Source organism: Telmatherina bonti (genome assembly GCF_933228915.1).
Source record: "Telmatherina bonti genome assembly, chromosome: 20".
NCBI lineage: Eukaryota > Metazoa > Chordata > Actinopteri > Atheriniformes > Telmatherinidae > Telmatherina > Telmatherina bonti.
In genome coordinates, this window is record NC_136618.1 from 29149190 (window position 1) to 29165179 (window position 15990).

General features: G+C 42.8%; 1 protein-coding gene across 4 annotated transcripts in view; it reads right to left on the reverse strand.

Annotated features, from left to right (window-relative positions):
- Positions 1–3057: 3057 nt before the first annotated feature.
- Positions 3058–15990, reverse strand: part of unm_hu7910 (un-named hu7910) — a 71632-nt gene continuing 58699 nt past the window's right edge. For 3 of the 4 annotated variants that reach the window (XM_079259769.1, XM_079259768.1, XM_079259767.1), the window contains 5 exons: positions 8338–8427; positions 7454–7817; positions 5301–5392; positions 3704–3837; positions 3058–3616 (listed from right to left, as the gene is read on the reverse strand). In XM_079259769.1, the coding sequence (XP_079115895.1) occupies positions 3466–3616; positions 3704–3837; positions 5301–5392; positions 7454–7817; positions 8338–8427 (831 nt within the window). In that variant the 3' untranslated portion in view covers positions 3058–3465. The remainder of the gene's footprint in view (positions 3617–3703; positions 3838–5300; positions 5393–7453; positions 7818–8337; positions 8428–15990) is intronic. The other variant, XM_079259761.1, reaches the window with a different exon arrangement.

Here is a 15990-nt window from a genome sequence, read left to right on the forward strand (position 1 = left end):
TAACAATTAAAACGGCAAATGTTTGATAATGTCACTGAAAACAACAGTTTTTAGACACATGCCAGATAGCTCTGCTGTCCCCAAGTGGCCAAATCCCAACTAATCAAGCTTTACTGACAAGTAAAAGTGTATTTCCATACTGGCATCGAGTGGTGAAGTTGGAGAAAACAGTCTTGAAATTTCAATTTCAATTGCATCTTGAGGACTTGTAACTCTCTAAAACTCTTCTAAATACCTTCCAAGACTGAATATTACTGTTCTCTAGAGTAGACTGTCACTACAGTAGATATAAATAGTCCATTTTAGGTTATAAAAACCGTAAAATATCATTTAACAAGGGGTTTAATTACAAGCAGACCATTTCTAATAATCTAGACCTTCGTTAATGTTAGATAAGAGTAAAATAAGTCTGACAACGATCCTCTATGGTGGAACTCAGCTGCTCTGATGTCTTTTAACTTAATTATGAATGAAAACACATCAGTTTCACATCATTTTAAAGAACTGAAGAATCCTGGCAGCAAAGCTCAACAACATCCTGGAATCTGGGAAACAATGGACACCTCTCGGAGGCAGAAACCTTTACGTGGATCAGCCAGCAAATGTAAGAACAATGTAAACTAGCAGAATAATTTCACCCTTTTTTCTCCTTTCTGCTACAAGAAACTCATCAAATCACACTGTTTTTGCACATTTTTAAACAAAAAGCACCTCGAGTGGGACATGAACTTTGACACAGGATGACATGCATGAAATTTTTAATATCTCCTTAGTTTCAACCACAGGATGCCAAACTCACCTTGAAGCTCTCCTGCAGTGATGAAAAGATTGTTTTTATTTAAAGATTGTATATTACTGTTACTAGTATTACTACGCTGCAAAAAACAAACAACAACAAAAAAAAGTTTAATAATCTTCACTTTCTTGACAGACACGACTCGGTTTAATGTACAGGAATACTTCAAGCGTATGAAGGTGAATTACAAGGTTTGTCATGTTTTCTGCAGTATTTGATTTGTCAGGGCAACACTGAGCTGATCTGCACTCGACTCCAGTGTAATGTATCTCCTTTCACTGAATGTAAACAAGTAAACATTTACACCAATGTTGAAGCGTTGGGCTTTTTTTGACCCAGATATGTTCTGAAAGACAAACCAGGCTTTTGTTATTTAGTTTGTTTCGTACTACTCCCAAAATTTCCAAAAATGTTGACATATTGTTGTATTTCATGGAATATATGAGCTTCCATCTGTAAAAAGTAGTTCCTGGATGATGTGTAGCGTTGTGTAAAACCATTCTTTTAAAGACACACTGCAGAACTTTTGTCATTTCCCCGTCATACGCCTCCTATCGGCGCCTAATCCAGCCTGACCTGTTAGCTCTCTCCAGCCAGCAGAAGACGATCTGATGATGACTCTGGATTAATCTTTTTTAATCTTCTTTGTTTCTTTGTTGAATCAGCGACGTTGCGAGTTCAAAACAACCCAAGTGTTGTCTAGTGGGAAGCAAAACTCTGCTGCAACGTTCTGCACCGCATGTAAAAGTTGTATAGCGTTGTTTCTCAGCCTCGGGACGCAGCTGGGAAGCAGCAGCTCTAGAAATGCACATGATAGATGTCACTGTGTCATCGAACAAGCCGGGACGCCCAGTTTTAAGATCAGAAAGCTACATAATGCATCTTTAACATCTGTCTGGAAACATCTGGGAAGTGAGGAGCGCAGCTGCTGGAGTTTCAGGAGAGGAATGTCGTCCCGTTCTGGTCTGATGCAGGATTCCAGCTGCTCTACTGGACCTTGTTGCTGGATTTCTGCTTCCATGATGCTCCAGATGTTTGGTACTGGTGAAACTGGACTGCAGCAGACCAGTTCTCCTGTTCCACCATGCTGCTGTGATGATGCAGGATGTGGTTCAGCATGGTGGAACCTGCAAGGTCTTCCCTGAAAGAGACGTTGTCTGGATGGGAGCAGATGTTTCAGCATTGATGGAGCTTCCCAGATGTGGAAGCTGCCCACGCCATCGGCACTAATGCAACCCCCATCCCATCAGAGATGCAGGCTGATAACAAGCTGGATGCTCCCTCTCCTCTTTAGTCTGCAGGACAAGCCGTCCATGCTGTCCACAAACTATTCCACATCTTCATCCAGGTTTCCACTCAGAGCATTTTAAATGAGCTTTGGTCCAGAGAAGACGGCGTGTTTCTGGATCCTCTTTACATATGATGGAGCTTTAACCTGCAGGTGTGGATGCATGCAGGGATTTCCAGTAGAAACAAGGGTGTTTTTATTGTTTTCATGCTACCAAACACGACTAAAGTCAAATGGATCGCATAGCTTCTTGTCCACTTCTTGACAATGGCTCATTTATTTCAGTCAGGTGTTTTAGAAACAACAAAAACCTGCAGGATGGTGACCCTCAAGGATAAAGAAACATGTCTGCTTTATAACTCACTGGCTGCCAGGCATTGTTGTAGCAGAGCCCTGTGTTGTTTTGGAGGATTGTGGGGTGATTTGGACAGGTGAGTTTGTTCGGGCATCTTCGGGGTGCGTTACGTATTCGCTCACCTGGCCATTTCGGCTTTCCATACACAGCAAGAGACGTCTTTAGCAGCCAGTAAGTTAATGCGGTGATGCTTGACGGCCCCAAGATCACCTACCTCAGTCTGGCCCGGCATACAGAGATTCCTTCAGATTTTCTGAAACTTTTACACAGCAGGTGGTGTGGACTTCTAAGTCACAATTCGACATTTAGGAACATTTTTCTGATAATTTTCCACAATTTTTAGACTAGTTTGTCTCAGACTGGTGAAGCTCTGTCCATCTTTACATCTGAGAGGCTTTGTTGTGGTTTAATGTGGGAGTTTTTAATGATTAAAAACACAAAGACAACAAAAGAAAATAACAAGTTATCAATGTTTTTAGATTTTTATTTTTTATATAAATATAAATCATCTTCTTTAACATTTCGTGTTACCGTGTGAATGTGCAAAAGTGATGAGTGAAAGTAAAACCCGCTTTGACAAGCTGTTAAATGCATAGTGGTCCATCAGGCTTCTTTCTTCATGAACGGATTCATTTTAGACGTTTCCGAAAACATTATTACATGATTTCATAGTGTAAAAGATTCAACTGGTGGATGTCGTACTGGTCCCAGTTCATTATTTATCCCGGCCGCTGCAGACGGGAAGTGGCAGAGAGGTGGTTCCTGGTTTGGGGGAGAAAAGTTTGTGTCTTTCAGAGCTTGAAATTAAAACTAATAAAAGCAGTAGGGGACCCAAAACTGGGCCCAAACTGGGTTTAGACCAGTACCGTCAAGTCAGTAGTATTAGGAAAGTTCACACATTCTTCAGTCTGATGTTTGATCGTTCAGCGGAGCAGTCGGTCCAGTCAGACGGCTCCTTCTGCTCAGACTCAGTTTGATCCACAAAGTCTGATTGGACGTTTCACCCCCCCCAGCTCCTCTGCTGGTCTAAATGGGACTCAGAGTCTGGCGCTGCTGCGGAGTCAGCTCCGGGTGCCAGACGTCTACGATGAAGATGAGGCGGTAGCTGTCGGCGTCCTGCCACACCTCGTGCTCAAATGAGTCATCGAAGATGAGGACTTTGCCTTCCTCCCACTCCCTGTGACACAGATAACAGAGTATCACTGAAACATCGTCATATTCTACAGGTTGAACGTAGAAAACGTAGAATACGATGGGGCCTCACCTGGTCTGGTTGGTGCAGCGGATCCTGCAGCCTTGTCTGGGGATGACGAGGCCCAGATGCATCCTCAGTCTGCAGTTTGTGGGCCCGGTGTGGGGCCACACGTGGGTACCTGGCTGCATCACGGAGAACTTAATCTGTACAGAGACACACGTCTTTACCAGAGTGGAAACAATCATCCACAGCGAGAGAAAATGGTCTCTCAGCTACGTCGGGTACCGTATGTCACATCAAGCTTTCCACAGTAAGACTAAGCAGGTTGGGTTTGGGATTCACGCAGGTGAGTTTTTCAGCAGTGAAATCCTTCAAATCATCTTAATGAAAGTCGTGATGTGACACAGACACACAGAGATGTGTGTCGTCTTCCTGGACTCCTCTGTCTCCAACATCTGAACACATCGTCTTACAACGGTTTTATTTCCAACTTTAACAAGGTTCAGATCCCGTAAGACAGACCCAGGATCCCTAGCACAGGGTGGTATTTAGATCAGTGTTTTTCAACCACTAGATTATCAAGTGTGCCCTGAGGAATTAGCAAATTTCACCGAATTGGTCTAAAAAGCAGCTCTGTGTTCATCCAAACAGACCCCAGTGAAAGATAATAAAACTTCTTCTTCTTGTGTTTATCTGATTTCTGTTCAAGAGGTTTTGACGAGATGGACTTTATGTTAATAATATGGACTTTTTAAAAAAAAAATTGGTTTGTGGTGTGCCTTGTGATTTTTCAGTGAGAAAAAGTGTGTGATTTAAAAAAGAAAACGTTTCACATAAAAAAAAAAAAAAGGATTTTTTTTGTTTTAAAATTCTTAAATAATTGTTTTTTGGTCAAAAATCGATTCTTCTTCTGTTTTAAATGTTTATATGTTTAGATGCCAGATTGAGAAGTTACAGCTTTTCTCCTGCAGAGGGCGACATGTTTCTCTTTGACTATATTAACGTGACGTTTTATCCGTTTTGGAAAACACGTAAACAGAAGACGGAGAACGGTGACAACCTGCAGAAATGTGCAGAGATAAAAACCTCCACCATCATATTTTAAGTAAAAAGTTTGGACACATTCTGGATGTTTTGCTTTGAAGGGAAAAGCAGAGCTGGACATGTGGAAAGTTGTTTGTAAACTCTGTAATGCACACGTGTTGTACCGCGGTAACACGACTAACTGCCCACCTAGTAAGACGCCATCCTGAGGTAAAAGCAGAGCTAACAGCCAAACGTAGCGCAGCAGGAAGACAACAGACACTCAAACAAGATTATAAGTTCAAACAGCTGCTTCAGATATATTACTGCTGAATAACTCAGAAAATCTGGCTCATGATTTAGTCTTTAAACTTGGTCATCATGCAACGTTTTCACGTGGTCTGCTGTTTGAAAAGCAAAGTAAAAATCAGCAATACTTAAGAAACGCAATTTAAATTGAATCAGCACCTAAAAAAATCATTAAAAATCAAATTGTGACAAAAGTATATCGTTCCGGGCCGAGTGTTATTTTATCTTTTTGTCTTCTGTTTGTATTTTATCTGGTCTTAGTGATCCCAAAGAGCCAGAACAAAAGAAAACTGCATGAAAAAGGCAGCTTGTTGGGTCACATTGTGGGCTTTACCTGTCCTCTCTTGCAGCCGGTGGCTTCAGGAAATCTCTCCATCAGGGCGCAGGTCTTGGGGACACCCTGACAGGAATTTCCCACTTTTCTTGCTGAGGACACACAGAGAACGACATCTTTTACGTCTGATTCATGAAACACATTCAGACCGGCTAAATCTTGTTCCGTCCTCCACGAGAAGCCAGAACTTTCTTCTTGTTCTCGAGGCTCCGAGAAGAAAATGACGTCATCTTGTTCTCGCGGACGCGTCTGAAGACAGTTCTCGACACATCCGGCCGGCAGAACTATTTTCTTGCGGGGCTACAAGAAGTATCATGTGATTGGTCGGACATGTGAGGTGGGCGTGGTTAACACAGAGAAAGCATGAAGTGGAGTTGCTGCTTTTACATTGCAGGTAAAACGGATTGTTTTGATGAAACATCTGATAGAGGTGGTGAGAAAGTACGAACATTTCTACATGTGGCGTTAAAACACTGATCGGTATGAGAAACCTACAGACAGTGGGATCTGATATTTAAAGGTGGGTGATGTGCTCTGCTTACCTGATCTTCTAATGGTTTATTTGCCTCATTGGAAAGTAAGAAGATGGATATATATACCCTTGTTCAAAGCTACACTGTTATTGTTTTTTTTTCTCTGTGATTCGTTTCATTTTATCTTTTAAGGGTACTTTGTGATCAATATACTTATGAATGAGCAAATTGATGATTGATGACTTTACTTACTGAGATATTTTGTGATTGTCTATATTTTTGTTTGTCAGATACAATGCACCTTTTTTTGTATTTTGAAAACTTCAATAAAAAAGTAAATTAAAAAAATAAAAAACAGTCGGACCCTGCCGCGTCTACGACCAGCCCTGCCGTGTGCATGATCCGCCCTGCCGCGTCTACGACCCGCCCTGCCGCCTGCATGATCCGCCCTGCCGCGTCTACGACCCGCCCTGCGCGTCTACGACCCGCCCTGCCGCGTCTACGACCCGCCCTGCCGCGTCTACGACCCGCCCTGCCGCGTCTACGACCCGCCCTGCCGCGTCTAAGACCCGCCCTGCCGCGTGCACGACCCGCCCTGCCGCGTGCACGACCCGCCCTGCCGCGTCTACGACCCGCCCTGCCGCGTCTACGACCCGCCCTGCCGCGTCTAAGACCCGCCCTGCCGCGTCTACGACCCGCCCTGCCGCGTCTAAGACCCGCCCTGCCGCGTCTAAGACCCGCCCTGCCGCGTCTACGACCCGCCCTGCCGCGTCTACGACCCGCCCTGCCGCGTCTAAGACCCGCCCTGCCGCGTCTACGACCCGCCCTGCCGCGTCTAAGACCAGCCCTGCCGCGTCTAAGACCCGCCCTGCCGCGTCTACGACCCGCCCTGCCGCGTCTACGACCCGCCCTGCCGCGTCTACGACCCGCCCTGCCGCGTCTAAGACCCGCCCTGCCGCGTGCACGACCCGCCCTGCCGCGTGCACGACCCGCCCTGCCGCGTCTACGACCCGCCCTGCCGCGTCTACGACCCGCCCTGCCGCGTCTACGACCAGCCCTGCCGCGTCTACGACCCGCCCTGCCGCGTCTAAGACCCGCCCTGCCGCGTCTAAGACCAGCCCTGCCGCGTCTACGACCCGCCCTGCCGCGTCTACGACCCGCCCTGCCGCGTCTACGACCCGCCCTGCCGCGTCTACGACCCGCCCTGCCGCGTCTAAGACCAGCCCTGCCGCGTCTAAGACCCGCCCTGCCGCGTACGAAGTTGCTCGTTAAATATGAAACTAGAAACTCGGAGAGCGGAAACCTCCGCCAAGCACGATGTTAAAGATTTTGTTTTAAAACATTCCTGGATCTAAACGGTGATCCGGATCACCACCAGAATTTAATCAGTTCTTCATTTTCACATTTCCAACAACTCCTGAAATGTTTATAAAAATCCTTCCGTAACCTTTTACGCAAAAAGACGCCGGAAAGACATAACCTGGTGGAGGTAACAACTGGGCACATAAAAGCAGACATCGCCCCCCGCAGTGACCCCTCCCTGCTGCAGACCTGCTTCTCCTGGAGGATGGATGGACCTGACGAAAAAGAAGCTTTTTCTTGTTCTTGCAGCCTCGAGAACAAGAACTCAGTTCTTGCTTCTCGTGGAGGATGGAAGAAGCTTAAGGAGTGAGAGTGTACCTTGTTGCCACAGAGTGTACTGGCCCCACTCTCCTTTCTCTCTGAGGTTCTCCTCTTCAGGAATAAACCTCCCACTTTGGTCCATCACAGCCAAAGCCTCGTCCCTGATCGTCTTCCAGCTCCTCTCCAACATCTGAACACACACACACACACACACACACACACACACACGACAGCCCATTACAGAAATGTGGTTAAACCAGGGCGCGTCATGGTGACGGCGTACCTTCACCAGGTCGGTGTATCCCGTCTCTTTGGCCGTCCACCAGGGCTGAGCCTTTAGTCCGTCCACGTTGTACAGAGACCTCTGCCACACCGAGGCGAAATGGCCGTGCTTGTGACCCATTTCGTACCAGTAATACGCCTGCATGCAAACACAAAACCCACAAAGAGGCAAAGCTTCACATCAGAGGAGCAGAGGAGAGTTTGGCTTACTGTGGGTCGACGACTCCACAGCTTTGTTCTCAGATCTTTCCACTCTGAGCTTTACAGGCAGAACATAGAGGACATAATGATTGCTTTCCTTTTTTCAAGACTGCCTTGTGTCATTCCAACGTCTTCTGGTGGTTAAATACAGCCGATTTCATCATCATTGGTGTTTTAGAGCTTAATATAGCTGATAAAATAGAAGAAAAATTAAAGAGACCTTTAAATGAGTGAAACTAGGTTAGACTGCGGCGTTTATAGGAAGTTTTCACTGTTTCTGACCCTTTTCTGAACTTGTTAAAGTACAAATATGTGCTGAATGTAGCTCAGGACTGTGCGTAGATCCTGCATGCTCCCCTCGCTGACTCGGTTTCACTGGAAGTGGAGCCTTCGTCGAGCCTTCAGCGCCACCTTGTGGCCAGCAGCAGGCACTGTACGACAGCTGTGTCACTACTCACGCTGTCATCGCCGACTCTCTGCAGAGCATCTCCCAGGTGGAAATAAAACCTTCCGTCATCCGTTCCTGGCTCACCTGACTCCAAACCCTCCTGCAGACACACAGGAAGAGAAGAGCAGAGTAGTTTTACAGTAAAACGCCTCACACCAGACTGCAGACCTGTAACTGCAGACTTCAAGCAGAGGCATCTGCATTATACACATTTTATGTTTTGTCATGTGTTTATATACATATTTATCATTTTTCATCCCATTCTGCAAAGTTTGCTGACAAACTTGTAGATGAAGAATATTCAGTCAATACAAGCGTTGATCGACTTTCAAAATGGCGGAAAGGCGAGCGGTCACATAAACCAACAGCTCCCAGTGGGTCTGGCTCCCCCTGTAAACTTCACAACATTTCAGAGACAAACGTAGATGGAAAATATGCCAGGAGGAAATAACAGAAGAAAGAAACGAGGAAAGACACCAGTACAACCCGAAGAAGACACTATCGTCGAGTGAAAGTGAGGATAGCAACGCGGACGCTAGAAAGCTAACCGATGATGATAGCATGGAGGCTATGAGGGTTAGCATCATTGCCGAAATACAAAAAGTACACACGGACATCGCCAAAGAGCTATCAGAAGCAACGGGGCAACTTAAGAAAGAGCTTAGTGACTTCAGAGGAGAAATGAATAACAGGCTGGGTGTTATCGAGATGGACATGAAGGAAGTGACAAATAGGATGGATGAAACTGAAGGCAGAGTTGCTGAAATGGAGGCTTTCAGCGCGGATGCAAGAGACGTATTGTCCCACACACTTGAACTCAATGAACATCTTCAAGAGAGGCTGGCAGATCTAGAGGCACGCTCACGCCGAAATAACATTCGAATACACGGCGTAGAAGAAGGTGCCGAAAAAGATGACATGTTGGGATTTGTGGAAGGTTTTATTAAAGCTGAACTGGATCTCCCCGACCACCCACTTGGAATACAAAGATGCCATCGTTCACTCGCTGCTAAACCTCCTCAAGAAGCCAACCCAAGGTCTATCGTTCTCTGCTTTCTGGAGTTTAAGACTAAAGAGCTCGTGCTTCAAACCGCGTGGAAGAAGAAACAAATCCAGTACAATGGGAGACGTGTCTTCTTTGAACAAGACTACACTACCGATATACTGGCCAAGAGAAGAGCATATGCCCCCATCAGAAAAACGCTGAAAGAAAAAGGCGTGCGTTTCCCGACGCTTCACCCCTCACGACTCCGTGTTCACCTCCAAACCGGCCCAGTGATGTACAGCACCGCGCAGGACGCCGCAGCTGACCTACAGAGGAAAGGAGTGATTGATGCTGGAACTTTCACTCAAGTAACAAAGCCCAAAGAGCCTGCTGCTTGGAGGATGGCACAATCTGCGTGGCAAAACGCTGGCACCTTGCGTCGCAACCGAGAGAGGATTAAGCGCATTCAGGAAAAGTTAAAGGAATTCCGACACAACGATGGCCATACAACCTGACATTTACACCTTTCTGATCACCGGTGAGATATATTTTGTTTTGCAAATCCTCAGATGTTTGTAAACTTTTGACCCTGCTACTGGGAAACGCTTGCCTGTTCTACCTCTTATGCTAGCTGCTCTGATATACTCAAGTCAGAGGTTATGGCCCATATGGAGGGGGGCTCACTGGTCTTTGCAGGACTCCCTTCTCATTGTAGAAGTGAATAGTACACTTAATCTTTGGAAGTCCTATTTGTTTTTGTTCCATTTTGTTATTTGTTCAACATGTTCTATTTTAGATGGACCGACATTTTTTGACTCATATCTTATCTATGTAAGTTGTTTTATCTGCTGTAATAATTCAGTTTATTGGGAAAAAGGAAATGAATAGAGAGAAATATAATTTCATTACCCTTAATGTAAATGGATTGCGCAGCCCTGTTAAAAGGAGTAAAGTTATAGCTAAGATGAAACGTGAAAAACAAGATGTCATATTCTGGCAAGAAACTCATTTGTCAGATATCGAACATGAAAAACTTAAAAAATGGTTTAAATACTCATACTTTTCTTCATTTAAAAGGGGTTGTGCAAGAGGAGTTTCAATTCTTATTTCAAACAGGGTTAATTTTCAGTTCAGCTCACAGGTGGCCGATGAGGAAGGCCGATATGTGTTCATGAAAGGTTTTATTGATCACAAGAATGTTACCTTACTAAATGTTTATCGGCCTCCCAGAAGCGATAAAAAATTCATTAGGAAGATTTTTGATTTATTATGCAATGAGATGTCCGGGGTAGTGATATGTGGTGGAGACTGGAATTTGCACTTAAATCCTTCATTGGATGTCTCATCTAAAACAAAAAAGATACAACCAGAAGTACAAATTGCTAAAAGATTATTGAAAGAGTTAGGCATGATAGATATATGGAGAGACTTACATCCAGGTGAAAAAAGTTTTACTTTTTTTCCCCCACTCTCATTCAATGTTTTCCAGAATAGATTATTTTTTCATGCCTAATTATGACAGACATAGGATTATTGATTGTCATATAGGTGTTCGGGATATATCTGACCACGCGGGGGTTTACTTAACAATACATTTAGATACTGAACAAAAAGAGTTTGGAGGCTGAATACGAGCTACCTTAACAATGAAGAATTCCAGAAATATACTCAAGAGGCTTTTGAAGATTACATGTATTATAATAATAAGGAAAACACTTCTCCAAGTGTATTGTGGGATGCTGCTAAAGCAGTCCTCAGAGGTAAACTGATAATGTGGTCATCTATTAAAAAAAAAGATAAAGAGAAACAAATTGCTGATAAGGTCAAGGAGCTTAAGTTTTTAGAAGAGGAACATCTTAAATATAACAACGCAAACAGTTTAGAACGGTTAACTTTAACGAGACGGACTTTAAACGAACTGTATGAGAGCCAAGTAGCCAAGAAAGCAAAATTTATCAAACAAAACTACTATGAGAATGGACCCAAAGCTAAGAGGTTACTTGCTTGGAGGACACGCAAACAGGAAGCCAGTCGTTTTATACACAAAATTAAAAACCCTCAAACGAATGAAATACAATATGACCTAAAGAATATACAAGAATCTTTTGTCTCCTACTATTCAAACTTATACTCTCAACAACCCGCGGCAGACCAAAACTTTCCTAGACTCATTAGATTTACCTTCTATAGGCACAGAACGAAATAAGAGACTTACACAGAAAATAACAGAGGAAGAAATTAGTAAAACAATCTCAAACCTTAAAGGTAACAAAGTGTCCGGTCCAGATGGGTTTCCTTCGGAATGGTACAAGTGCTTTAGGCAAATGATCATACCAATATTAAAGGATTGCTTTAATTATGTTCTGGAAGGCGGAGAAATATCCATATCTTGGAATCAAGCCCTTATTTCAGTAATACTCAAACCAGGGAAAGATGCTACTGAATGCAGCTCCTACAGACCTGGATCAGTTCTACATAGATTATAGAATATTTACAACAATATTAGCCAAACGATTAGAAAATATAATTCCTGAATTAGTAGATACAGATCAAACAGGATTTGTTAAGAATAGACAAACACACGATAATATACGCCGAGCATTTAAACTTATAAATCACATGAAATCCAAAGAATCTGTGCTCCTTAGCCTCGATGCAGAAAAGGCGTTTGATTCCGTAAGATGGGAATTTTTATATTCAGTCCTAAAACGTTTCGGTTTCAATAACCAGGTTGTTAAGTGTTTAAGATCCCTGTATAGCACACCCACAGCAAGAATTAAAATTAACGGAGATTTGTCAAATTCGGTTTCACTAAAAAGAGGGTGCAGACAGGGATGTGCAATGAGTGCGACGTTATTTGTACTGTTTATTGAACCGTTGGCGCAGGCCATCAGGGAATCCAAAAATGTTGTAGGCGTTACCATGTACAACACAGAATATAAAATATGTCTACGCAGACGATATTTTAATGACCCTTTCTAAACCTGATACAAGTCTAACATCATTACTATCTTTACTCCGCACGTTTAGCTCATTTTCTGGCTACAAATTAAATCTTCGTAAAACACAAATATTAACATTTAACTATAAACCAAATAGAAAAGTTCAAAAGCAACTAAAATGCAATTGGAATAACAGCATAATTAAATATCTTGGGGTCCATATACCCAAGGATCTAACAGAAATTTATAAACATAACTATAGCCCCTTAACGTCCAGTATAAAAGCAGATATGAAACGATGGTTACTGCTACCAATGAATATGCACCACAGAATAGAACTGGTAAAAATTATTATATTACCCAGACTGCTTTATCTATTTTTGGCATTACCAGTTGAAGTGCCTTTCAAGCAATTTACTGAATGGAACAGAATGATTTCAAATTTTATTTGGGACAATCACAGACCAAGGATAAAATTTGAAACTTTACAGTTAACAAGAAATGAAGGTGGCAGGGCCCTTCCTTGTCTTCAGAGTTATTATAAGGCTGCACAACTTAGGGTTCTAATTGCATGGTGTGACCCGTCGTATGATGCCAGATGGAAGGAAATGGATCAGGCTGAGATCCAAATTCCTCTTCCCTCAATTTTAGGAGACAAACACTTGTTGCAGGCACTCTTGCCCAAAATATCTATTTGGATGAAAACTCCACTAAGCATATGGCTTAAAGAACGCAAAGATAAGACTGTTGAAGAGGAAGCAAAGATCCTACGCTGGCCGGCATATGACGGATCATTCATACCCGCAAGAAATTATACCAGGTTTAAATATTGGTGCAGCAAATGTATTACTGCATATTGGAAAATTGTTACAGGGAAGGGACTGATAACCTTTCAACAACTATCAGACAGGTATAACTTAGGGAAAAAGGACTTTTACAGATATCTCCAATTAAGACATTATTTTAAAGCTGATATTAAATCCAAAAGCTCAGAGAGCAACCCTCTAATTATGCTTGTTATAGATTCATGCAAAGGTAAACTTAATAAAAAACAAATCTCATCAATATATTCAGTATTACAATCTAATAAAAAACACTCTACCATGTATATCAAACAAAGATGGGAAATGGAAGTTGGAATTAATCTATCTGAGGATGACTGGTTAAATGTGTGTAGAAATATTGCAACCGCTTCTTGCTCTGATTTATGGAGGGAATTCACTTGGAAGAACATATTAAGGTATTTCATTACGCCAAGGATTAAAGAATTACAAAGTAAAAACTCTATACAGGGGAATTGTTGGAGAAAATGTGGACAAACATCAGCAGGCCATTATCACATTTTTTGGGAATGTTCCAGGATTGCCCCCTATTGGACAGAGGTGATTAGACAAATTAAGATGATTACAGGATTGCAACTGGAGGAGACCTTTTCAGTGTTCTACCTTGGAAATATACCAACTGGACTACGAAAAGAAGATAGATATCTTTTGCTTATTATGTTGGCTGCAAGTAAAAAAGCTATTACGCGGAAATGGCTGAAAATGGATCCACCGACTGCTAAGGAATGGACAGAAGTGATAAACGAAAAATATACACAATGGAGACTCTGACATTTTCACTGAGACATACTTCAAAAAAAGGGGAGCGCTTTTGGAGAAAATGGACAAACTCATTAGAAACTGAAAATGTAAAAGAATAACTATGTAAGATAAGCTAAATAAAAGGGAAAACAAGGAAAAGGAGAAAAAGATGTAAAGGGGAAAAAAAAACAAAACAAAAAAAACCCACACTTAAAATATACATACTTAAATATACATGTGTAACCTGTGACAGTGTGGCCTAAAACCTGTAAATTGTGGTTTGTATATGTCGGTCCATCTATTGTTATATGTTATGTCTGTATTATTTCTGTTTGAAAATTTGAAAATCTTTCAATAAAAACAAAGTATATAAAAAAAAAAAAAAAAATACAAGCGTTGATCAAAGATCAGAAAATGAATGAAACGTGTTTCTCTGTGGGACTGAGGAGATTTCCAGGCTGTCAGCAGCAGTCTGATGGGAGCTTGTTACGCCTCTCTTGGCTAAACGGCAACGAGTTTGTTGATTCTTGATAAAAATTTCATCACACAACACAGAACAACAGCTAACATTAGCCTGAAGAGAACCACAAACTAAAGGGAATGGTTCCTCCATATTGGCAGAATAAAAACTCTAAATGTTCTCTGACAGGCGTGCATATCACTTTACTCATGTTCCTTATGAGTTTTTTTTTTAATATTCCTAAATGCTGGTCCGTAGATCCACCTGTAGATCCGTACGACTCGGGTTAACTGGTTTAAGTGTCAGACCAAAAGAGATATAAATTATTGAAAAGTCTCTTTACTTGTGTTCATTACAGGACGGCGGTAGCTCAGGAGGAATCTGCACTGCAGTGGTTTCAGACGCCACAAAGTGTTTTTAGGCAAGACGCTGAACTCCAGGTTCCTTCTTTTATGGACTCATTAGTAGGGATGAATTGAGCCGATACCGATACTGGTATCGGCTCAATTCCAAGCGTGTGTACCATAGACTGTATATAAAGATATGGACGTAGCCGTGATGTCACCCATAGGTTTCTGAAGAGCTGAATTGAAGCTCGGTGGGCGGTTCCTACCATCGCCATCTTGCGCATCGTCTCACCCGGAAAATACATATATGGGCAAAGAGGTGGAGCTGAGAGGGCGGCTGTGAGCGTCATGGTGGATGATTGACATCGAGTGAACTCCGAGCTTTCTGCAACTAAGAGCTAACCAAGCTAACCTGGAGATAACAGGAGCTAACCAGCTAACGGAGGTAAGCGGGCTAAAGCTAAGTCACGTTGTTAACTGGCTAAAAACCGTGGTTGTTCTACGTTCTAACGTTCGACGTTAAGTTCGGTGCAGCTGAAAGCAGCCAAAACTGGAAACTTTGACAGGGTCAGTTAGGGCCGTTAGGACAGCAGAATTTCTGCAAGCAGCCTGCAGCTCTTGTTTGTGGAGAGAACTGCACCGTTGAGGATCATTATGACTTGTTTAGATCGCATTTTCAGACAGCCAGAGGCTGCTTCACGAGCTGCAAGTCAAGAGTCAGTGAGCCGCATGCGATGAGGAACACGGCACTAAAAGCCAGATCTTTGTTCCAAAACCACACATTTATAGTTGTATTTAGGTAAAATGTGCCAAATCAGAAAAAAACTTGTTGAAATTGTTAGCTCTGTAATGTTATTATATCTGTATTGGTGAGGTAACTTCAGAAAGGATGGCTCATTTATTACAACCTGATGAAATCTGACACAGTTATAACAGCAGTAATAACCATAGTCATAATAATGTTCACATAAATCCACGTTTATCTGCAGATAAACGTGGATTGGTGCATCCCTAATCATTAGAGTGTGTGTGTAAAAGGGTTAATGTGTCCAACTAAAGGTGGTGGGAAGATGGAGCCTATCGCAGCAGTCATCAGGCGAGAGGCAGGTTCACCCTGGACAGGTCGCCGGTTCATCACCAGGCTGATTTACCACGTTTCAGTACTGAAATAAACACTCTGCTTGTGCAGACTAAGACAGCAACATGACAATGTTATGAGACTTAATTTTGTCATAAAGTTTTTCCAAACTGGAAAGTTCTGTGACTTTCCCAGTGAAGTGCACAAGAACAAAAGCAGGAAAGCGAGCGGCAACGCTCCTGAAAGGTTCGGGTCATGTGGGTTTAAA